Source organism: Acanthaster planci, linkage group LG02 (genome assembly GCF_054643075.1).
Source record: "Acanthaster planci isolate LZ-2023a linkage group LG02, COTS_SCS, whole genome shotgun sequence".
Taxonomy (NCBI): Eukaryota; Metazoa; Echinodermata; class Asteroidea; order Valvatida; family Acanthasteridae; genus Acanthaster; species Acanthaster planci.
In genome coordinates this window covers 7,771,717-7,795,745 of record NC_141778.1, presented here as the reverse complement: position 1 = coordinate 7,795,745, position 24,029 = coordinate 7,771,717, and the positions used below count along the sequence as shown (strand labels likewise).

At 40.0% G+C, this 24,029-nt stretch overlaps 3 protein-coding genes across 13 annotated transcripts in view; 2 read left to right on the top strand and 1 right to left on the bottom strand.

Annotated features, from left to right (window-relative positions):
- The window catches only part of LOC110979565 (calmodulin-regulated spectrin-associated protein 1-like), a 47,672-nt gene extending 36,985 nt beyond the window's left edge, over window positions 1-10,687 (top strand). For 6 of the 9 annotated variants that reach the window (XM_022235481.2, XM_022235476.2, XM_022235472.2 and 3 more), the window contains 5 exons: window positions 290-397; window positions 1,973-2,320; window positions 4,772-4,890; window positions 5,798-5,961; window positions 6,819-10,687. In XM_022235481.2, coding sequence (XP_022091173.2) covers window positions 290-397; window positions 1,973-2,320; window positions 4,772-4,890; window positions 5,798-5,961; window positions 6,819-6,942 — 863 coding nt within the window. In that variant the 3' untranslated portion in view covers window positions 6,943-10,687. The remainder of the gene's footprint in view (window positions 1-289; window positions 398-1,972; window positions 2,321-4,771; window positions 4,891-5,797; window positions 5,962-6,818) is intronic. The other 3 variants (XM_022235477.2, XM_022235479.2, XM_022235480.2) reach the window with 3 other exon arrangements.
- Window positions 8,427-12,904, bottom strand: LOC147799833 (actin-binding Rho-activating protein-like). 3 transcript variants are annotated; one of them, XM_087132791.1, is made up of 2 exons: window positions 12,810-12,904; window positions 8,427-12,288 (listed from the first exon to the last, which is right to left on the bottom strand). In XM_087132791.1, the coding sequence occupies exon 2, from the start codon at window positions 12,235-12,237 to the stop codon at window positions 11,752-11,754; it is 486 nt and encodes a 161-aa protein (XP_086988917.1). In that variant the 5' UTR covers window positions 12,238-12,288; window positions 12,810-12,904; the 3' UTR covers window positions 8,427-11,751. The 3 variants fall into 3 exon arrangements, with proteins under 3 accessions (XP_086988917.1, XP_086988918.1, XP_086988916.1); XM_087132792.1 differs by having other exon boundaries at window positions 12,873-12,893; XM_087132790.1 differs by having other exon boundaries at window positions 12,720-12,843.
- A 272-nt stretch (window positions 12,905-13,176) lies between these two features.
- On the top strand, window positions 13,177-23,217 carry LOC147799832 (stromal cell-derived factor 2-like). The gene is made up of 6 exons (XM_087133808.1): window positions 13,177-13,348; window positions 17,718-17,830; window positions 18,944-19,026; window positions 19,334-19,473; window positions 20,522-20,603; window positions 21,740-23,217. The coding sequence occupies exons 1-6, from the start codon at window positions 13,258-13,260 to the stop codon at window positions 21,885-21,887; spliced, it is 657 nt and encodes a 218-aa protein (XP_086989934.1). The 5' UTR covers window positions 13,177-13,257; the 3' UTR covers window positions 21,888-23,217.
- The last annotated feature ends 812 nt before the right edge of the window (window positions 23,218-24,029 follow it).

The window sequence follows — 24,029 nt, the reverse complement described above, 5'->3', positions numbered from 1 at the left end:
TGATATATCAAATTGGAGAGCAGTGGGAGTTTCTGAGGCATGTGGAAAACTATTGAGTCAAAAATACGGTTGGATCTGGTCACAGATTTTAGTACAGTGTACTTAGTAAGTACCAAGTTTGATGAGTAATAATTGACACAAAAACCAGTTTAATTAAAAAATCAGTTAATTACTAATCAGCAAATAAGGCAAATGCAGTGGGCATCTCTCAGTTTGTAGTTGTTATTAAGCAAGTCGTTAGGATAAGTTACGCCACCGTTAGCAATGCTACACCGCTCTCGATCATCAGGTGCCCCGAAGAAATCCTTCACGGTGAGTGCGCCCTCGAGTGGCGGTGGCAGCGGCGCTGAGAGTCAGGTCAAAGTGCCCCCTGTTGACGGCCCCGAGCAGGCCACTGGTATGTTTGGTTTTGTTGGAGTGCCTTGCTGTGAAGTCATGTTTCACCCATACCTTTACAACAACAAAAAAATCCTACCGTAACTCATGATTTGCTGTTTTTGTTGAAGCTAACATCAAACATATCATTGTCATTTGTTTTTGGATAATTCATCACGTTTGGCCATTATTTTCATCCTAAGTATTAATTTGTTTGCAGAAGTTAGACGACACAGTATGTAGCATTGCAAGAGCTGCTTGTGTGATTATCTGACTACATGTATCATCAGGAAAGGGCTCTGGTGTCATTCATTTTGCCTTTTGTGGTTACCATTTTGCTTTGGATTTTGGGATTTTTAAAAATGAAAAGATCCCTGCTTTGGAACCTCAGACTGTTTTTAAACTTCAAACTCAGCATTCTCAGTTTGAAAACCAATAAAGTCAGTCCAGTTTTAATGCAAAGTTCAAACTGTCCCTGAAAAGTTAGGCCAGTTTTGTTGTTGAACTTCCCAAGCTCAATTCAGTAACATTGCCCAGGTTTTTGCAAGCTTGCTTTGTTGGAATTGGTTGAATTTGAATTCCCAGATTAACAATAATGTTGACAAATAAATACATAAAATGCTTAAAATTTATTAGCATTGTAATTCAATCCGTTGCAATTTGTTTAGCTATTGCATTTTTGCTTTGTTGTTTTAATTTTTGCTGTAATTGTATTAAAAAGTAATTTTATTTCAGCTAACTGAATAGTACATTATCCATTTGTTAATCCGTCATGTTTTATAGTTTTGACTCTCAATTCTTCATTTATTAATTTCATTATTTTAATTTTTGCCATCTTTCCAGGAAATATTAACCTCGTTAAGTTCTATACTAGAAGGTCAAGAAATTTCGTTTTTTTCCACAATCAAAATTTCTCCAAGAAAAACTTGACAGCCCCTTACAAGTTGGGCAGTTAATTCCAGTAGTATGCTGGTCCAACGGAAATTGCCATTAGATAAGCCTTGGGTTGTAGAGAACAAGGCTAAATACAGGTTGAAACTTGGACTCTGTATATATTCACATTACAGGAAAGCTGGGTGTCACTTTGCCACTGCACCATCTACAATAAAGTCAGCAGTTTATGTTTGCCAAATGCATAAGCTCTTACACAGCTGGACACTTCCTCTCTGGATAGCAGCAGTCTTTGTATTTACTTTTGAGGCCCCTCAAAGCTGTTCAGAAACTGCCAAAACTGAAATATGCTGAGCAGTCAAATATGTTTTAAGCAGAGTGAGCAGTGGACATGCAGAGTTTTTTGCTTGATAACCTGTTTTTGCAGATTTTTCTGTGCTTAGCACTTATTTGATTGGGAGCAGTTCCATGAAGGATACAATTTTTTGTCATGAGCAGTTTGAAATCCATGTCAGCATAATCTAGACATGTTGTGTCAGTTCCTTCATTTGCCCTCTGTTCAATGGCTTGTAGTATTGGGTTTAAACTTTTGTAGCTCTATAAATTTAACACTCTTGTCACCCATCACCACCCTTCGTGTTTTCTTTCCATTTCTTTGCACACATGCACTAACTGCGCTCTAATATCAACCTCTAATATCCCACAGAGAAACCTGGGCCGCCTGCATCGCCCAAGCAGCAGGGGGTCTGCCCAGAAGCGAGCGAGGCCGCCACACCCGCAAAATCCCCCGCCACAGAATCCAAAACTGAAAACAAACTGGCCGAACGGCCATTGGTTGCAAAGCAACCGCCAGTTGCAAAGCAGCAACCCTCCCCCCAGTCCCCCAAGGCCAAGGAGCCTCCATGCCTCACCCCTCCTCTCCAGAAGGAAAACCAACTGCAGGTCAAAGGTCAACTGGAGGAGGTCGCCGGTGGGTCAAGCGCGGCCAGTGTGGTGTCGCAGGACAGCAACGGCTCTGGCGGGGGAGGTGGTCACACCACTCCGGAATACCAGGGTTTGTGGACCCTGTTTACCCCCACTCTTCCATCTGTGGCATGTCTTGAGCCTTGACGAGCATGTTTCTTGATTAACGGCCCTTCCTCAGTCTGTGACTTGCTTGTCAAAGTTTGGTTGCATATATCTGTGCATGGCTTATTTTGATTTGCTGGTTATATCTTTCCTTTGTTTCCTTCTCTGCATCTCTGCTTATCTGCCGCTTGACAGTGTTGCAGTCTGTCAGATTCTCAGACCTGAATTGCAGGTTGCCAAGTTGAAAGTATCAAAGCTGTGATCCCGATTGTCATAATTATCACATGGTGTAATGGTTGGAGGCAGGGAATCAGACCAAGGCTCAGTTTAATTATCTGGCTACAGCACAGACTAACATGCTTGTCTGTGGGAAGTGGCTGTAGCCACCAGCCAGTGGCTCCCGTTGGTGCATGTGTTTTTTGCAGCCACAGATGTTTCTTCCAGATGCAGCCTAACATTGGAAGGATTCAGAACTACCTAGAACACATACCTCATGTAAAATCTTCTCCACGCCAGTTCATTAAGTCAACCTATGTGATAACTGGAATTCTTTACTTTAATACTCACAGTTCAACTTTCCTCTCAAAATTTAACATCAGGTAAAGACCAGTTACTACAAGGTTCCAGATTCAGGAGCTGAATTGAGAGTTTCTTTCTGAGATTTTTTTCCAATAGTGAACAAATCCCTTGATAAGAATGTGCCTTAAAATTTTCCTTGGCCAGACTTAAGCATAAGGTAATTCAACATGTCACGACTTTCTAAAAGGTTTTGCAAGACCTTCTTTCCCATGTTATTAGGAGCATATTGCAGAGGGTAAAACCTGCCTCCATGACTTCGCCTGTACACATGTAGTTCTCATAAACTGCTTTCTGTCATGGTTGAAATGGTTCTGATATAATCCCCTCATCCCACGTGCACACCTCCTGTTTGCCTTATTGCTGAAGACTTTGGTCGGTACAGGTACATGTATATGTGCCTGACAGTTACAGTTCTTGTAAGCCAACGATTGAATGATTGCTGTGGCATACCCCAAACCATCTGTTGTCCGATACCTTTTATGTTTTAATGTCCAAACAGCACAGCCTTACCCAAGCTCTGTTTAGTTCACAGCTTAGCCCAGTGTCCACCCAGTGCCTTTAACCATCTGTCCCCACATGCCCACCCTCTTAAAGTCCCTGCTGCATTTGTAACTGCCAGTATTAGTTCCTTTCAAACTTACCCAGTTGTGCCCGTTTTCTTCGGGGGCCTCAATCCACAATGCCCATTCCACACCCCACCTCAGGCAACCCCCAACCAGGCACCCACCTGTCTGCCAGTCATATTTGTGTACCCGTGCATAGCTTCTCCCTCCCCCCCTTGCCACCCAGCAGTAACAATCCTTTGTGACCCCACAACAGTGCTTACATCCCATATACTTGTCTTGTCACACCCCCTTCACCCACAGACCCACGGACCACCCATTTTCCCCCCATATATTTCCATTGTTGCCCACTCAGTACTCCAAAGGCCCAATCGTGCCATTCCTGTAGCATAATTTAATCCCCAAAGCCCAACACCCATTTTTCACCCATGCTTACCCTGGCTAAACCCAAAGTGCCCAGTACCACCTGTGCTGTTGTTTTCACACAGTTTGATTGATCTGTAAACATTGTATGTTTGTCATCCATTGTTGGAGTGCCTTCTCCCAGTGTTTATTTGTCATTAAGTGTTTACTTTTTTTAACAGAGTTGTAATTGAAGTCTTCACGAGTCACATTACAAGTATTCCTTCAAGTCAAGTCACAAGCTGTTGAAATGAACTTTGACAGTGATGTTCCTTTGTTGTCGTTCATTCCTTTTCACCAGACTTGTGGTTTGACACAGATTAACTTCTGATTGGCATGTGATTGACAAGACTTCAAGTCTTTGTGCAATTTCCTCAAATCAATATATATTCAATTCGAATCACAGTTTCCAAACCCACTTTACACATTTTTTCCTGTCATGCATTTTATTCACAATACTATTTGCATGGGCTGATGTTTTAGCTATGCCTTTGCGAATGAATTTGGTTTTTAAAAAAGCACTAAAATGAATGAATGCTTGATTTGCATGCAAAATTTCAGATGACAAACAAAATGGGAATGTTCTGGTAACGGGTCTTATTTTTCTGGAGAAGTATGTTTAAGTCACATTTTATTTGAGTAATTGTCATGTGGAGAAGAATTTACCAATGGTAACTGAACACAGAATGTTTACATACAGAAATTTATTTTTGGAACTTTAGTCTATAAAACATATTTTAAGACAGTTAAAGATCAGTCAAAACTACAAATTTCAAATTGAAAACTCTTCCCTTGTTCATCAGCAACTTGGACAGAACCACAGCATTCATTGAACTCAGATGACATGTCTCCACCACCTAAAATTGCAGACTTTTTGAATCTGTTATATGCAGGTCCAAAGCTGTACGTCAAGCCCACCAGTAAGTCCAACCGCCACATCATAACCAACGCCATATCGCACTGCGTCCTGGCTGGCACAGTCAACAGGGAACAGAAAGACAAAGTGCTTGAGGTAGGACTGGGACAAACCGACCCAGTTGTCATGGTAACACCCCTGAACCACCCAGCCTGGTGGTTCCTGTTCCGCTCTTAGGATGGTTCATACTTCGGGTAGGGGTAGCAAAATGTTGGCAGGGTAATTTGCTGAAGTTAAAAGGGCTGCATGGATATTTTATCTGTTTTCACAGTTTCGTGTTCACTCTTATGCCAAAAGAGAATCAGCCTTGAAACTGCATGAGTCTTCTGCAGTCAGCTGCGAATAAACACAGTCTAGCTATGCTGCTCATGGATTATAGGCTCTGTCGAAAAATATGATATGCTCTGCTGTTGCTCAGGATAGGTTGCAGGTTGCAGTGTCAATGGTCAGTGGAAAGTCATTTGAGGGTGTTTAGTACTTGGTTTGGTTTATCACAGCTAGTTTGACTTTAAAGAGGTATTTTTACCAGTATGTCAAACAAGGCTGCCTCTTCAAGGGAACCAAGGGATTTCCCGCCCCCACACCCATACTGCCACACCTAGTGAAAATTCGCAAATACCTAATTATAACAGGCACTGGATGACATTTTGACTAAAATGAGCTGACTATGCATAAATGTATAAGACATACTCATTTTTCTGTGTCAGGTATGACAGTGCTTTGTCATATCTTTTTCATATCATTTCATATCATTTCATTTCATATCATTTCATATCTGTTCATGTGTATTTATCCTGCTCACGTTTTAAGGACCTCTTTGTTAATAAAGGTCTGTTTCAACTCAGATTTTCTGCAGTCATGATAATAAAAAGTAATTGCTCTTTTTCCTGGGGAGCCGAAGTTCAAAGAGCCCCTTCCCTCATCAAACCCTTTCAGGCTCACCAACGTCTCAGTTAGTAGCACCGTGTCTATGATCTTCTCCCCTCCCCCATTCCTTCCTCAGGAGTTGGCCAAGGCTGAGGCCAAACATTTCATCATCCTGTTCCGTGACTCCCAGCTCCAGTTTCGCTCCCTCTACGGCTACTCCCCGGATTCAGAGGAGCTCACTAAGCTCTACGGTGTCGGGCCGAGGCACATCACGCACAAGATGTATGAGAACCTGTACAAGTGAGTAAAAAGGATTCATTCCTCAATGTACTTAGCACAAGTTGTAAATTATTCGTCGTGACCCAACCTAACGTAATGAGTCCCAAGCACCAGAGCCACGTTCTGAGTGATACATTAAATTGTAGAGGTCTATTTGCTTTTTTGTAACACATACTATTGAAGAAAAATTTCTAAATAGACTGGCCTTAAACTTTGTTTGTGGGATCCCATCGCAGGTATGTAGTTAAGGCACTCAGTGTAGTTGATAGAATTAATCAAACTAATGTTGTCACTGATGCCAGTATGGTCAGTATAATATGGTACCATCTCCTGGTACGACTTTTCAGTGCATTTTCTGAAAGGGAGGCTTGGTACCAGGTAGCTAATCAGTTTCCATGCGTAGGCACTTAGGGGTGGAGTTTTGTGTCAGCCAAAATAGACACTGATTCATTTGTACACAAATTTTCCTCTGTTGCCATTCATTATTATTATCATGGCTTCAAAGGTTAAGAATCATTTGGTTTCCAAGGATGTGGATCAAGGGGATAGACAAGGTATTTTTGTAGGATGTCAACGTCAATCTACTATCGTAGGACACTATTTTTCTTTGCATTTGGCAAATCACCCTATTGGTTGAAGAGGCACGTAATGCGTGCATACCACCTGTCCACGAGCATTGTGCCACTGCAGTAATGGCCTCTCTAATTCTGGTTGTCAAGTTAAACTATACAATGAATTTTCTTTCATTATGTGGGTACACTGCTCTTAGTTCAGGACATAAATATGGAGAAATATCGCCATCTTGTTTCAATTTTGATATCATGCCTTTTAAAAAAATTTTAACTTGTCTTGTTTAAATTTTCTAAAAATTTATTCAGGTACAATTCCGGTAGCAAACAGTTTAGCAAGATTCCTTCCAAGACCATGTCAGTGTCGGTGGATGGGCTGACTATCGGTGCCTCCTATTGGCTGAGTAAAAAAGGCCCTAGCAAGAAGAAATGAAGGAAGAACTTAGCACCTAGCCTAAGCCCCCTGGGTATTAGGAGAGAAGGACACGCATCGTTTCTTGAAGTCATACTTCCCCTCTCCCTGCCTAAAGACTTCTGAATAGCAGCATAACACTGTGTCAATTCTGCTTCACCTCCAAGTTAATATTGGATGTCCATAGAGCAGTGCTTGATATCCAAATGTAAAACCTCTGCATGTGAACCAATGAGAAGTCAGTACCCTTCACTCGTTCATTGTGGAGATGCATACTGCCCTCTATGGTTTCTTTGCAGAGCTTATAGCACTTACAAGTTGTTCCCATGCATTGGCCCCTCTTCCAAGTTTTCTCACAGGTTAAAGTGTGCCAAAAAAGTATACAGAAAGATGGCCGTTTACCGGGATGCAATAGAATTGGTCATTTTATCAGCAAGAGTGGCATGTTGGAAATTAAAAAAAAAGGAAACTGCAAAGAAGCTATTAAAGTGATTTCTTGGTTTTTAAAATTGTTTTCCTGGACGGATTTTTTTTCCACTGGTACACACACATTCTTTCAAGTGCCGTATAGTATATAAACTGAATAACATCTATTAACCACATTATATTGTATTTAAACATTATACTACGCGTACATATTACAGTCAGTGCAATGTTATATCTGTGTGATAACTGTCAGTTGGTATTGTGGAAAGTGGTTGGATGGTGGTTGAAAAAGTTATGTATTATCAATTCTGCTATCAAGAGTCCTGCTATGGACACGGTGCATTGTTTGTTAAAAACTTGAAATACTTTGCCAAATAACATATAGCTAAACAGAGCAGTTGTAAGCCACTATTTACCTACTGTTATAAGACTCAGAATATAGCATGGGTGGCATTGTTCAGCTAAAACAAAATATTTTGGGGTGCTTTACGGGACTCAGTTGGTATTTTTTAGAGGCATTTCTCAGGTAGGTGCCTTCTTTGCCTTTCTGGTCGTTTTGGTGTTTGAGGAAACCAAACACTGTACAAGTCTCCAAGTAGCAGCAAAATTCTTCAGTTAGGTTGCCAAACATTACATGTAACTCCTAATCGGGATATTTGGTCGAGTAATTAATATGAATACCATTGGATTTGTTCAGCATCTCTTCCATGGGTGGAACTTAAAACCCTTCAAATAGAGAACGAGATTGCATGTGTTCCTGAGCAAGATACTTGACCACAATTTGCTTTTGTCAACCCAGGGCTATACTACTGCAAAGGGTCAAGTGAGTTGTTTAATATAAGAAACTATCATGGCAAATGAATATATGCAGCATGACACAAGGTTGATTTTTATAGTGTGGCACCATTTGAAGATTTAAGTTCATACCAGCCAATAAAACTAGAGATCTACATTACGTCATAGTGTGTGCAGGTTGCATGTATGTAGCAATGAGAGTATCATACATGCATGCAAATTCAGTGGACAAAAAAAGGATCCCGAATTGATTGCAGAGAATAACATCACTCTGGAAAATTGAGTTAGTTTCCCTTTCCGCTATTTTAATGGCAGATGTCACATCATTGAAGCAAAGAATACAATCATTTCAGTCCTAATCCATTTTTCCTTATACATGTAATCCCCGCCATTGTACAAACCCCTGATATCTGAACATTTCAGCATTATTTATTGCTTTAAAATAATTTTTTTTACTTTTTGGCAGTTTGTTAACAGAGGTGAATGAGCTGATTAATATTTATAAATTTACTTAAGAATGCATTATAACAGAATAAAACTTTTGTGAGCTTTTACAAATCAAAAGCCTTTTATCTTAAAAATCAACAAAGTTGAAGGAGTATCAGTGCTTGATGTTATCATTGAATCTTTCAGAGTCCAACACCAGCATGAACCAATTTGCTGAGCAGTGGAAATATTGTCTTAGCAAAAGCAGGTTACTAGCCAAAACTTCATGTAGGGTACAGATATTGTTTCGAATTAGTTCCCAGCTGAATTTTGCTTAGCACTTATTTCTGCCTGGTAGCTCTGCAACATTTGTACCATGTCCAGTTTACATTGTGCTATAAGCAGGAAAAATCCTTGCCTAGCAAATGTCTTTTTTTTCTGGAGATCAAACATCAGCCCCAATTGAAGATTGCATATTAAACAGTTTGGCCAGTTGCTAATCTTTGCTTAGCAATTTTTTAGGTATTTAGCAGATCTTTGTACTTGCTATGGGAAATCCCCCTTGACTTGATAGGATTTTGATTGCTGCAGGACTGGCAAGCCCAGCAACTGTTATTTCATATTAGATGTTCAAAGTAAGAAACAAGTATCCCTGCAAACCTTTCATAAGTCTATCACAAGTCATCCAGTCTCTATTTATGTTACATGCTATTCAAATCAAGTCGTCACCGTTTTCACAAAGAGACACTTTGGCTCAAAATCATGACTTTCAAAGGTCTGTTTTTTGGCAATATTTAATAGGCTCTGCGGTGCCAACAACTTGGGTGTAATCATTTTTACCAAATCTACTGAAATCAGCCAAATCATGAATATTTACCCGGGAAAATTTCAACTAAACCACATTTTGCGTGTTCACACAGGTGAATTTTTTCTTCCATAGATATAGTGTTAGCAATAAAGGCCAAAGTCATGGGTAAACTTGTTTTGCCATTTTCATGAAGAGGCAAATTTGATGCCAGCAATGTATACTAATTCAATAATTTCTCACTTGCCATGTGCTATAGCAAAATTGCACACATTTTCACGAATAGTTAAAAGTCGCCTGAATTTTAGTGTTCTCATGAAGAGGCAAATTTGTTTACTAAATAAACAATTCTTATTGACTTCTATAATATTTGGCAGTTACGTCATTTAAGATACCCCGTCATGCAGCAGCATTGGTCAAAGGCAAAGTCAAAGGCGTGATAAATACAGGGGAAATAAGCATCTGAAAGAGTATCAACTTAAGATGCAATTTTCTTGAAACCTAGATTTTACTCTCCAGTAAGAAATTTGTGTCTTTGTGAAAACGGTGATGAAGTGTGACATGCATTCCATTGTCATGGACTGTCATCCTGTTACTTGACTGGACTTGTGAAGGACCTTGTGATTTGACTTCATTACATTGCTGGTTCCCTGCATGGTGTTGGCATTTGGAGGACTTGGGCAAGTGACCAGCTATTAAACTTCCTACTGACAAACTCTTGTGGGGACAACATATTAAAAAATTCTACAAACCTAGTAGTTTGGTTGGGTCGTAGGATAGACTTGTTCTAGTTCGTTGAATTTCCAGATAGAAAATCATCAGAATGTTAAGTGTTTAAAGTCCATTCCTTTTGACTAAAGAGTATAAATTCATGCATTTTAATTCCTACTTCAAAGACCTTTCAACAAAGTTCTGATTGCTTCTTCAAAAAAATCTGTTCCTTTTCTCCTACAAAGCTAGAAAGAGATATGTGTGTACAAAATCATAGGCTGTCTACCCCAGTTTGCAGAGACTGTGGTTGACAAGTTGTTGAAAATTATAAGATTGTTTATCTAAATTGCAAGATAAATTCAAAATTTAAAGCAAATACTTTTCCTCATTGAAGTTAAATGATTTTTTTGTTCAGGGTTTGATTTTTTAAAAAGGCATTTGTATATAATGCAAGCAAATTACGGCAAAACTTGTAGAGATGTGTAGGTGACAGAATAAAAGAAAATGTGGTATTTGTCAGCTTTACACTTTGCTTCTCTGTATATAATTTGTTAACGGCTTGGCCAAATAAAAGTCTGTGATATTATTCACCCTTCTGTGAAAGTTGGTTTTGTTTCTGTGAATTTTTATCCCTGTGTGTAAGGCCTGATAGGCACATTTATAAAAAGAACTGTTTGAATCCTTGTTAACAGATGTCTACCAGCCATTTGAAAAAGGGTTCCCTCAGGTTTTCTCAAAATTTCATGAATTCAACTCTGTAACCACAACTTCATTTAATATTGAGTGGAGCCCCTGGCCAGATGGGGCTGTCTGTCCCTGGTAACCAGTTATTCTTATGACATAATGGTGAACTGGTGCCATTAACCCTATAACCCTAATAGTCCCAAATCCTCTGATTTCAATATGATTTTGCATACACCCTAGGGGGTTAGGGTTAATACACTGTCACTTTTCACAAGTAGTTCCCTAACCCCCACCCTCCTTCAAACTACAAATATGTATGGAGGGAAATGGGAACCAGCCTTTTTTCCACTTGGGGGCTTCACCTCACCTTCCCTGGTAAGCATCTTTTTCAAAATACATGTATACACTGTAAACAACCAGTGTAATTAAAAAACTGCCCTCGGTAGTGCATGCATTAAGCAATGACAGGCCAAGCTTAATCTGTCTTGGATGTCTTCGGTGTTTAAAAGTGCTTACTCTCCAAATCAGCATTTGAAATTGTTAGTCTACAAAATTGCACACATTCTGTACTTTTTGGCAAGAAACTTTGATAAACAGCAAATACAATAAATAACAGTCCAAGAATCTCATTAAACATAAATCATCCAATATAATCAACAGTTAATAACTATTAACAAAAAAACACGAGTACTGCTGTTAGTCAAATTACTGAGGGAGGTGAACGGCCCAATCTACACCTGTTTCAGATGTTTGTTGATGTTTAAGGGGCAAAATTTCCTGAAATGACTCCTTCAGACAGTCCTTGTAAATCTCAATTATTTCCGAAGCTTCCCACCAAATGTGGAAACCTATAGAAACACACAGATTTTCAGTGAATCTAAATGTATACATACACTATTTTCAGGATATGCTTCTATTGTCTTCCTTCCTCAATGCTCCTACCTACTGGGAAATCTAAGATGTACATGCTGACTGGGTAGAGGCTAACTGCTACTGTACTTCCCCTCGGTGGATGCTAGCAGAGTGATGACCACGTGGTCATCTTTACCCTGCCACAGCATCTCCCCTTCAAAGTCCACCAGCCCCTGCTTGCGGGCCCTCAGAAGGATCCCCACCAGCTTGTTGGAGATCTTGACGTAGACCTCGAAGAGCCTCCCGAAGGTGACCCGCGGCCTGGGGTCATCTTTACCGCCCAGCTGCCCAACCCGCCCGATGACGTCAATCAGGGTCTGGATCTCACCCGAGATGCGCTGGCCAGCTGCCTGGCCCCGCTTGGCTGTCATGGAACCTGCCACAGGCTGGGCATACTGTGGGTCATCTGGGCGGAGCTTGGCACGGGTTGATGCCCCCTCCCACTCGGAGAAGGGGTTGATGAGCTGCTTGTCCTTGTGCTGTTTTTCCACTTGCTTCCAGAGTGCAATTCTGTTGCCGACTGGGGCATTGTTCAGACTGTTTTCATCCTCCGACATCTTCACTGACACTGTTGAGGGTTTTGCTCCAACACTACACCATGATAAAATCTACAATTTAAATAAACAGAAAGACACTAAATATGGTTTGGCTAACAGTGGTGAAATGATTTTCAAAGTGGGGTGGGGGGGAGTGCATTTGTGAGACCATCAAGACTCATTATTAACAGCGTGATCTGCACAGGATAGTAACTGAAGAAGAAGATGGAACACTATCATAACAATATTATGCACATTTCTGAGTTGAATGTACTATGAGATGAAATAAAGTAAATGCAACCCAATAAAAGTAATAAAAAAGAATTATCCTACAACGACAAGTCAGTATTAATGTTCGATTACTGATGCATCATCCACTTGATCATGTTTGTTACGTTTATATGTTTTTTTTTCACTAAAAACCACTAACTACACGTCACGATCAATAAATCATGCTCATTCTCTTCACAATGGCATGATAACTAGGTGACATTAGGTTTTACTTTCAATAGCAATATATCCCATTTCCTGATCAAAGGTTCATCTTCGCATCCCCCTGTATGTAGCTTGTTTCTATTCCCTCGGCAACTCACAGGATTTTGGCATCATCGTTTTGTTTATCAAAATAATTTGATGTACTGACACGACCCACTAACCCGGAAGAAATTCGGTTCAACCTGACGTGTCCCAATCAATATCTAAATAACAAGTAGTTCGCGTCAGCTGTTTCCAATCCCCAATTTTATTACATGTGTACAGTGAATTACTTTCTCCCTGAATTGTAAATTAAATGTATTGTGGTGAAGGAAAACGCGGAAATGAACTGTTACAAATGTTTTTGCCAACTAATTTCTTCATTTCGATCTATCAGTTGTAAAATAAGATTTGCCGGTTCGTTGGGTGCATCCCATGTGTGTACTTCGAAGCCTTTCACAGGCGCAAGTGCGGGTACCAACACATACATGTACATGTACTACCGTACTTGGTCGACATGGTTAAACTTAACTAGACTGCACTGACACGCAGTAGACTCGTTGCAAAATGGAAGAGCTCAATAGATTTTACTGTGCGGTTTTCGCTCTTTTTATAATATTCCTTACTTCTGAAAATAAATTTGTCACCGGATACTCAGGTATGTATAGTCATGCTATGTATTATTCATGCCATTTGTGTACTTTATTGCTTAATTGTCGGTACCTGTCAGAAAAACCAATCGCTTGTTAACTTTTTCCGCAATTTTGCGGGAAAAAACATTCCTTTTGCTATTTTTTTTCTTCTTCTTCTGCCTCCAAACCTATTCGATTTGTACACGTTTCATCCGCCATCCATTTTAGTCGTTTTGCAACGTTGGATATCAAGTTTACATCAATGAAGGACCATTGTGCATACATGGTGTAGATGGCTTTCGAGTCAACTCTACCTTGGGTGACTTGTACCTTGGATGGTTTCGAGTCAACTCGGACCCAAACCAACTTGGACCCATGCCAACTCGGACCCACGACCAACTTGGACCCATGCCAACTCGGCCCCAATACTAACCTGGACCCACGACCAACTCGGACCCACAACCAACTCGGACCCAATACTAACTCGGACCTACGACCAACTCGGACCCAATACTAACTCAGACCTACGACCAACTCGGACCCACCCTGAGTCAACTCGGACCCAACCCCAGGAGCGTGATTAACTTGTTGAAAATTTTTATTTTGTCCACTTTTACATTTTAGCATTTGGTAAATGGCACTTTTGCACTGCATACTGCTAAGATGTAACATCCTCTCTACTACACGTTATGCAGGGAAACAGTAGCACAGGCTTCCCAGAATTTCTCCGTTTTCGAGTTTAAACAGGCATGGTGTCATAGTGTTCATAGTGTCTCATGGTGTTATCCCCCACCTCACTTTTCAAATTATTTTGGCCTGGCAAGTCTCACACCTCCACCTTGCCCCAATCTCCCCTCCCCCCCGCAAAATTTAGGCAGATGGAGGAATTCATCCATACAGGCCTAAACTTACTGTCCAAATAACGCAAATAGGTAGGTAATTTCGAACAACACAAATCAAATCATTTTAAAATAAAAATGTGGAATATATTGTCTTAAATTGGAGACAGTTTTGAAGCGTCGTATGTCTGCTCGTGATCCCACATTTTGTGTTTTTTAATTTTTTACAACAAGACCTGCCATTATCACGAGGGATTATAGAATTATTCATATAAATCCCGAATTTGGGATTGATAGTTTCCGGTTTGGAGTATTTCTTTCACAAAAAGCCCCACAATGTGGGTCTATTTTGGATAGAGGCGGGCCCCTGCATTCAGAGCTGAGTGCACAGTTATACTACTATAAGGGGGGTATCTTCGGGAAAAGGTGAATAAAAGTTCATAAAATTGAAACGAAAAGTAATCGATCTGGCCATAATCTTGAATTTCCAGTGGAAAAAAAATCTTGAATTTCCAGCGAAAAAAATGAAGGCCAACCTATTCACGAGGTTCAAGAGTCGGCGCTATTTTGGTCTATTCGGTCTACCGGTATTTGGTGTAGTGCAACCATGAGACTTAGTGGGTCCGAGTTGACTCGAGGTGGGTCTGAGTTGGTGTGGGTCCGAGTTGGTTGTGGGTCCGAGATGGTCGTGGGTCAGATTTATCATTGGGTCCGAGTTGGTCTGGGATCCGAGTTGGCATGGGTCAGAGTTGGTTTGGGTCCAAGTTGACGTGATCCCCCTTGGATGACTCGTACCTTGGACAACTGGTACCTCAGACAACTCGTACCTTGGGCCAACTCGTACCTCGAGTTAAGACCACTCGCATGACTTATACCCTTGTGTTATCAATTCAGTTGGAACTTCCTTGCTCTTCCTTTCCAGCATGTTTAAGATGAGATTTGACAAACAAATCAAAATCTTTTTAGCGCCAGCATGATTTTCTCCATAGTGCCTGCCGTAGGTGTTTGCGCCGTCGGTTTACGTGACGGATGTCGAACAACCCGACCGTTCACCAAATTGAGTTTGTTATTAACATTCTTTTTTTGGAGGGGGACTTTACTAAACCCTAAATTATTTTTGGGGGGGAATTCAATTTTTTCTTATGGCTCTGGCATGTCTGGGAAAGCGTTATTGGACTTTTTCATTTTGTGGGAGGATGATGATTTTGTTGAGTAACTTTTTGGGGGTGTACTTAAATAAAACTTGTTGTGTTTTGATTTCTTTTGGAAATGTTTCTGGTCTTGTTTTTTAATTTTGGGGGGGGTGGTTGCCTTCCTGAATAAAATTCTTTTTTTTGGGGGACAAGTTTTGGACAACTGACATTACTTTATAAACTTTGAAGTAAATGAAACATGACATCACTCCATCATCACTGTGGACCGCACGGTGAAGATTCTGAATTGCACGTAACAATGGCTGGCCATGTTGGTTGCCTGACTGCGTGTTCACATTCTAGCGTCGATTTGTCTCACACTGATGTCATTCCACTGGCGTGTAGGGAAGGCAGTGTAGCCAAAACGGCAAATTAGGTGACGAACACATGCCTAGGAAATCCAATTATTGTTCAAATTAATTACAATTATAATAAGCTCTGTTTTCTGTGAAGGTGAGAGTTGTCTTTACTGGAGGTACGAGTTGTCCAAGGTGTGACTCGGCAAAGGTACAAGTTGGTACAATTATGTTGAGTTGTCCATGGTACGAGTTGTCCAAGGTACAAGTTGATCTGTTCCCGTCGTAGACTGCTTCCTAAACAGTAAGGCACTACTCTGTACGTCTTTCCACCATTTTGATGGTTTTGCATGCTGTGGCATTTTGAAAGCTGCCCGGCAATCGTACCAGATAAAACATCCATTTGTGCTTGCTTAAGCAAATCTTCCCCTGATGACCCTTACATTGAAATTCTACCTATATCGAACTACCGGGTTAAAGTATATGTTGTAGCCTTTAACCTATATCATTGTCAAAAAATGAGGGTTTTTTAAGAAAAAAAGGGGTGGAACTTTCAGCAGTAAAAAAGAGTGTCCTCGCTTCCACTTCTCTCTTAATAGCCTCTCTTCGTTTCCTCATTACCCGTCCATCTGTCTTTCTTTCCTTGACATCACCACCTCTTTTTTATGAGGATTCTTTTTTCCAGGCTGAGATTTGAACCTCTTTTAACTTCTGCTAGTCTCGATTATCTGCTCCTGGTCTAGACCGCTCAACCAAGCAGGTTGTTGCCAGAAGAGGTCAATTTATTTTTTTTTACACTGTCTCTTAATGTAATATGATAATAAATATGTTAATGGTAATTCAAGATATTAAAAAAAACGCATGAACATGTTAAATTTTAAACAACTAATTTTTTTTTTTTTTTTTTTAGTTCTTGTTACTGGTGAGGTACATTACATGTATGAAAGTAAAATCTACCTGGGAAAATATTTAAGAGCTTACAGTCTCATAGGGTTTGTTCACAGGGTGTCAAGCGATGCCTGGGTATGAAACTTTTTCCGATCTGTCTCGTAAGGCACCATCTTTGTAGGAAAATTATAGCTGCGTCTTCAGCACCATCAGGTGCGTGTGTGTGTGCAGTGTTCTATGCATGTGTGCATATTGATCCAAAATACATGTACATGTATCTTTTGATGTCCAAAATAACCGTTAAGCCTGATTTCCATATCGACGTAAAGAGATGCAGAGTGCATTACCAATCAGTTTCCAACCATGCCAGTGATACGCAATCATGTAGCAACACTTGATTGTTACTGACAAAACCAGGGACAGCGACTTGCCAATAGGCTGCATTGAGTTGCCACAGTAGGCATATACAAACATGCACGGTGGCATGACAGGCATACAACAATGTCTCTGTCACTTAGTTCCAGTAATTTTGCCCACTTTTCCTTATTACTGACACCTAATGCCCCAGTTGTCAACAAAATATCTGACCATAAACAAAATACATGTGCTTGGAACTGGAGTATGTACATGTACATGTAAGTCTGGCTTCAAGAGGCAGTATCATAACCTAAGGAAAGGCGTTTTATGCGAAACCTTTCTGAGTTTTTGATAGCAAGTGGTTCAACTTTTTTGGTGGAATGGCATCGCACAGTATCTCTTCCATGATTGTCCATGTCTTGACATTTTGCATGCCGTCGATGTTCATTACGACCATATGGAAGCTAGGCTTTACACTGGCAGCAGCAAACTTAAATTTTAAAATGGGCCTGTTGACCTAAAGTTTTAACATCCACGGTATCTAAAGCTGACAGCCTGAAAAGGTGTGAAGCTGTTCTGATGTCCTCTGACAAGAGATTCCACTTAAGAATTGTTCTCAGATAGGAGTATAGGTCACTACAATGAGTGCTGGCCACACAACCTATTGCATTGTTGAGAACTGTTATGCCTGAACTGGTCGATGCTTAATGCTTGCATGCAGTGCCCACAAAAGGCTGAATTTTGTACTGTACTGGTAGCTTACTTTCAGTTTTCAGTTTTGCTTCAAATTTCATTTCTCCTTCTTTTTTTTCCATTTCGAAGATTTTGAGTATGACTATGTGACCTGTGGATCGATCGTCAAACTCCTCAACACAAGACACAATGTGAGGCTACACTCCCATGACATACGATATGGGTCAGGCAGTGGGCAACAGGTACATATATGGACTGTCAGTGTCAGTCAGTGTCATTTTGATCATACTATCCACATTTATGTGTGTCCTTTTTGTTTTTCTGATTAAAATCAGACGGAACCGAACAGTGTTAGTTGTTTAGCATGTTTGAAGCCTACAGGGGAAAAGCTGTTGCGGAAATAAATTCTGCAGAAAGGATGTAGGTTGCTGAGGCTGCTCTGTACTTATTTAATGTATTGTACATGTTTACTGAATGTTGCAGGCTGGTTGCCTTTTCAAGTAAAGGTTTGTATCTCTTTGTTTATTGTTTCAGTATCGAGTACCATGTGCTAAAAAGTTGTTAAAGTTTCTACGGGCTTATATGTTTCTTAGTGTGCTAAGAACTTACAATGTCCATTTGAGAGTGGACATAAGGTTCTACTCAGCCTAAGACCTATCTCGTGATATGTTTTAGGCTGAGTAGGACCTTGTGTCTACCCTCAAATGAACCTACAATGTTTAGTACCTGCCTTGTAGGTCTGTACCAGATATTCACTTGATTTTTCAATTAGTTCAGTTTGCTTTTTTAAACAAAATATTTGAAGGTAAAAGTCAAATAAACAAGGAAAATTATTTGGTTTCAAAATTGCTTTCTAAAGTTATATTTTCAAAGTATAAAGACTAAAAGCAGATGATGCAGGTGCGTATCATATTGCCTCAGAGTAAGGCCAAAATTACTCTTCCAGATTTTGTAACAATGGAATAAAATTTCCCAATGGGACTAAACATCAGATGGACTCCTATTCTCCCTTTTATTTAAAGTATGGGGGTAGATCACTGTCCAGAAACTCAATGAGGTACTATGTAGACCACCACACCAACATGCATACATTGTTGGTGCTCTTGTGATAATTTGGTTACCTGAATATTCAATCAAATAGATTGAGAATATTTGAATAATCAATTATTCGCATTTGCTCTTCCTTAATGTTGTGATAAACAAATGGTCAGCCTTTCAAGCTTGCCTGTCCGAGTTGCTCAAAGTTCAAATATGAATGCATTTATCAAAACCTGAGAAATCACATTAAAAATTTTAATTCTTTTATTAACCTAGTGTTTAATTGCTCTGTAATATTTTCTTCTATTCGATTTCAGTCGGTGACAGGAGTTGAAGCAGCTGCAGACAAAAATAGTTATTGGCAGGTCAGAGGTCAACAGACTGAGCCTTGCACCAGAGGGTAAGCACAGACATACATGTCAAGAACATTATTTAAAATGACAGGAATTTTTTTTGGGGGGGTAGGTTTTTACAGTTGGGGGAAGTGGAAGTTGAGATAATATCTTGCAATTCTTCAGTCCGGTTTTAGAATGATGGGTCACACTTCTGGGGTATATGTATTTAGAAATTGAATGATTAGAGCTTAAATAAATTAACATGTCTCTCCTAAGCACATTTTCTCTGTTAGCTAATTTCCATACTGTGGTTTATGAGAAAGCCCTGAAGGTTTTAAAATGTAAATTTTTAAAACTCATTTGCTGATGCAGTACACCGGTGAAGTGTGGCAGTACAATCCGGCTGATGCACGTCGACACCAGAAAGAACCTCCACAGTCACCATTTCTCCTCGCCGCTCTCGCACAACCAGGAGGTCAGTGGCTTTGGCGAGGATGGGGTTGGAGATGACGGTATGTTGATCTTGAGGCCGGACGTGCTTTTACTTTTTCAGATTATGGATCTGCAGACTATTTTGGAGGGAGGGGAACAAATGGGAGGAGGGCCAGATTTAATTTATTTCATATTTCACTGAACATTGCAGAATAGGCTGAACTGGGCAAAATCAAACCTAGGTGTCTAATTACACAGTCCTGCCTTTAAACACCGAACCGCACGCTGACTTGGTTTCACCACAGTGAGTTTGACCTTGTTTGACCATTCTGAAACAGCTAATAACAAGAGTTACAGTTCACAACAGTGTTGGTGTACTTGAACTCGTACGAACCCTAACCCCATAGGGACCATTGAAATCCTGCATAACCTTGTTGGGTTCAGCATGGTTAGGGCTAAAGGACTTTCTGGTATACGTACGCATAAAAATGTACTTGACTGCCATGCTGGATTACAGTATCACCACACAGCCAGAAAAGTTTCAAGTGTCTTATGATTCTCTAGCCTGTTGCCAGTCGCTTTGTGCACCAACTTAGTGAGACAGAGCAACAGCTGACCTTGATACAGAAGTGGACTTTTAAAAATAGTTATGCTGTCCTCTGATTTAGCCTCCTTTCTACCATTGAGTAAAATATTGGCACTTTTAGCAACTGCAGACAAGCTGTTTGTTTTCCCATGTTTGTGTTTTATTTTAACCCACCACCCAACAAAAAAAGTTGCTTACTGTGTCTGCTATATGAGACAGAAATTCAACAGAGAAGTGATAGAAGTGTGGGCTAAATATTTGAACATTGCATGCAAGTTTCACTCAACATTTACCACATTAACCCTCCCATGCAAAGATACATTCTTGACACAGTTGTCATATCAGTCAAAATCAGTCAAATTTCCCATATGTGTCTGTGTATTGGGGAAAATTAAGTGGAAAGAATTTTTGACAGTTTTGACGGTTGCAGCAGAAAGAGGGTTGAACAAAGATTCCTATTTCTAATCTGCATGTTTAACTTGCAAGAAAAAACTTCACTCTTTCAAACTAAAACACCAGAATTGATGCTTTGGTGTTTGCAGGTGACAACTGGGTAGTCACCTGCTCATCAACCCACTGGAAAAGGAACGAACCTGTCAGATTCAAGCATGTCGTTACCAACAGGTGAGGACCTGAGGCCAGTCAAAGGAATAGATTTGCCATTACTTTTTAGTGTCAAAGCAAGTCAGGTTGTGTGAGGTGTTTAATTCAAATGCATCAGTGGAACCCTGCCGCCGATTTCCCAAACTTTACACAGCTTCACTTTGGCCAAACTTTATTGCATTAAGTCTGTGGATTGTGCAACAAAATATGGCATAACTCATGCACTGTACGCTGAACGCTGATTATGTTCGTATGAGACTCAACTTTATTTAACCTAAAGAGGATGATATGAGAAATGTGCAACTTAGTTTTTTTGCGGTAATGAAAAAAAATTGTTAGGCTGTGAGAGAACTTGGAGATTTTCTGCCCATTCCGATGAAGGAAAGACAGAAAGTTTTTCAAGGTGAAGGGTGGGGCTAACTTAATAACTGTTTAATGACTGCTATAATACTGAAAAGAAACAGCCGTTAAAGAAACTGTGATCGTCCTTGTTCAAGTGGGTTAATAATAAAATTGAAACATTGCACAGCTAAGCAAACTCTCCTGAAATGGACTGGTAGGAAGATTGTGTGTTCTTGTCACTTAATTCAATGCCATCAATCATCAGATCCAATTTTAATCTTGTATTGAACAAGCAAAAGAGCAAATATTGCATAATATAATTGTAGCTGCACCAGAGATTTTTGGCATAAGACTCGTAAAGGTGCGAAGAAGCTCCAGGATTTGTTAAATCAGCTGCTGGCCCCAATTTAACAGAGCTCAGTAGAAAAATTCTGCTTAGGAAGTTTATGTGCTAACCAGAAATCAGCTGAGATCCAGGTACAACTGACATACATCTAAGGTCATTTTGGTGGCTGTGGCTGCTTAGTAGGTACTTTCTGCACTGAGCAAATTTCTGTCCTTTGCAGTGAAAGTAAATCGGGCTTTGTTTGAAGAGACTGTTTAATGCATGCTTCTGCTGTGAGGTTGGCCATCTCTTGGTTTGTGTGCAGTGTCGTAAAAGAGTTGCTTTGCAGGCAGCAACCAGCAACATGAGCCACTTTTGTTCCCAGTCTTGAACCTACTAAATGCCACACACAAACATGCACGTTTTGGTACCAGCACCACTTTCACCATAAAAACATAGGCAATTTCTGTCCCCGTGTCATTGATCACAGCTACCTGACTGTGTCTGGTGACGTGTACGGCCGGCCCATCCACGGCCAGCGGGAGATCTGCACAGTGCCCAACGCCAACCAGTCCAACCAGTGGAAGGCCATGGAGGGCGTTTACATCAAACCGACGGAGACCAACGGGCGTGACTGACTAGACGGGGAGAAAGAACTCCATGACGAGTTATGATGATTGTCAAAATTAATTTGGGGGAGGCATTTCCATGGAAAGTTGGCTGTTGAAAAATGGGATCTTGGTGTGTGTCTGTAAACAAAATAATTGAGTAACATATCAAAGCGTACATATAAATGTATCTCCACTGTTTACAAAGTTGGTTCTTTTGCTTCACATTCTGTGTAGCACTAGTATGTTCATAGCAATGGAGTGCAAACTTTCCATGGAATTGTCACACTGGGATTATCTTAGAATTTAAGTTCTAGTTTCTCACTCCACAATCTGGAACACAAAAGATTAGGGCATTTATGTTTCAAAAATTTGTTGCAAAACCAGGTTGACATTGTTTGAATATTATACAGAGCCTCCAAGTATACAACTTGACAATGCATAGCTTGTTGCATAAATATGAGCGAGTTAGTCATCAAAACTGATGCAGATTTTGATGGTAAAGTAATGTTTACACGCTATTGTTTGTGATTTTTTTTCTGTACTGTGATACGGGAGTCGCTCAAAGCCTTAAGATTGGTTGTTCAACAGAGCCATTGCATATGTGGTTTCACTTATGTACAAAGGACATTGAAGAGGGGGTTGTTTATTGCCTGGCAAGGGCAGGTGCGTGTACATGCAACAGTATCTGACTATGCTCTCCAGTGTCATTACATTGCACACGTTGTTGAAAGTTCAGAATACACACTGCACACTACTATTTTACTATTACATGTTACTGTTTCATAGTGGCAAAATTGGGCTAGCTACTGTTGTCAAAAAAAGGAATCGTTTCCCAGATCAAAATGTTACATGTAATTGTATCCGTGGCCTGTTCATATTTGAATTGGTAGGTATCATCTGAATATTTCTCTTCTTTTTTTTTCTTTATATTTGATAAGCACTCAGTATCATTATTATTAAAACAGATTTTTGTTTTGTTTTTGACAATCTAACGGTAACATATGCTCCCATAAGATCATTGTACGCTTACTCTTTTTGCCAAATTTCTGTCTGTCAGTAGACTCCAGAGTTCTAAATATTATCTTGACTTTTGACTTGACTTTTGCACCTGTAAAGTTGAAGGTAAAATAACACAGAAATTTGTAGATGACATCAATGTTAACTTCTCAGAATGCCAAACATGTGTTTTCTTTCTTTCCTTTTTAACACCTGTTGTTTTCACTTTTATTTTTCACCTTTGGTGGCTCTGCTGAGTTTTGCATTGGTGAGTTTTGTTTCTGTAGTGTAAACTCCAAAGTAAATTATTTTTCCAGTTTTTAAAACAAAAGGGGAAATAGATGTGTTACCTTTGTTGAAACTTGTTTTTTTTCTGCATGCGTCAATTTGAGTTTGTTGGGGTGTGGGTGTGTCTGTTAATTTTGTTACCTTTGAAAAATGGTCCTACCACTTAAACGGCTACTTTTTGCATGATTTACAAAGTTAGTAGGAGTTTGGTCACATGAAAAGGTACCATTTTTGTATTTCTTTTTTGGTAAAACATTTTTTAATATGCTACATGATGTGTGTACATAAATCTCTTGGCCACAGATTTGGCCACGTAATGTTGACACCATGCACACGGGGGGGGGGGGGGGGAATTTTTTGAAATTAAAAAAATAATAATGGTTTAGTGCACCTGCAGGAAAAGTTATCTTAGAGCAGCTGAAGAGTTAGTTTCTTCCACACCTCCCATATGCTCACTCGATGCATGCTACTCAGTAAAGTCTTGACTGGAAAGTAAAAAATGCTCTTCAATTGGTGATGATTCTTGAAATAGCATCCTTTCTTGAATCAATCTCCTTGATGGTGGTAGTTGGTGGTGAGTCAGACATTTCTCCTGTGGTTTCAAGTGTTCCTCAGGGGATAGTGTTGTGGTGTTTCGTGATACTTGCCTGTCTGTCATTGAGCTTGAGACTATTCACCGACGATTGCATTCTTTATCAAGAAGTTTTCAAATGGCATTCATGATACTGAGTGCCTTCAAACAGACACCTTGAAGACGAGGAGTTACCAGACAAGTTTAATAAAGCCAAATAATTCATCCCGAGAATCATGCACAAAAGAAGACCTATCCTCAACTGGTACACAATAGGTGATTACATCATTGAGTAATTGAAAAACTACTGATAC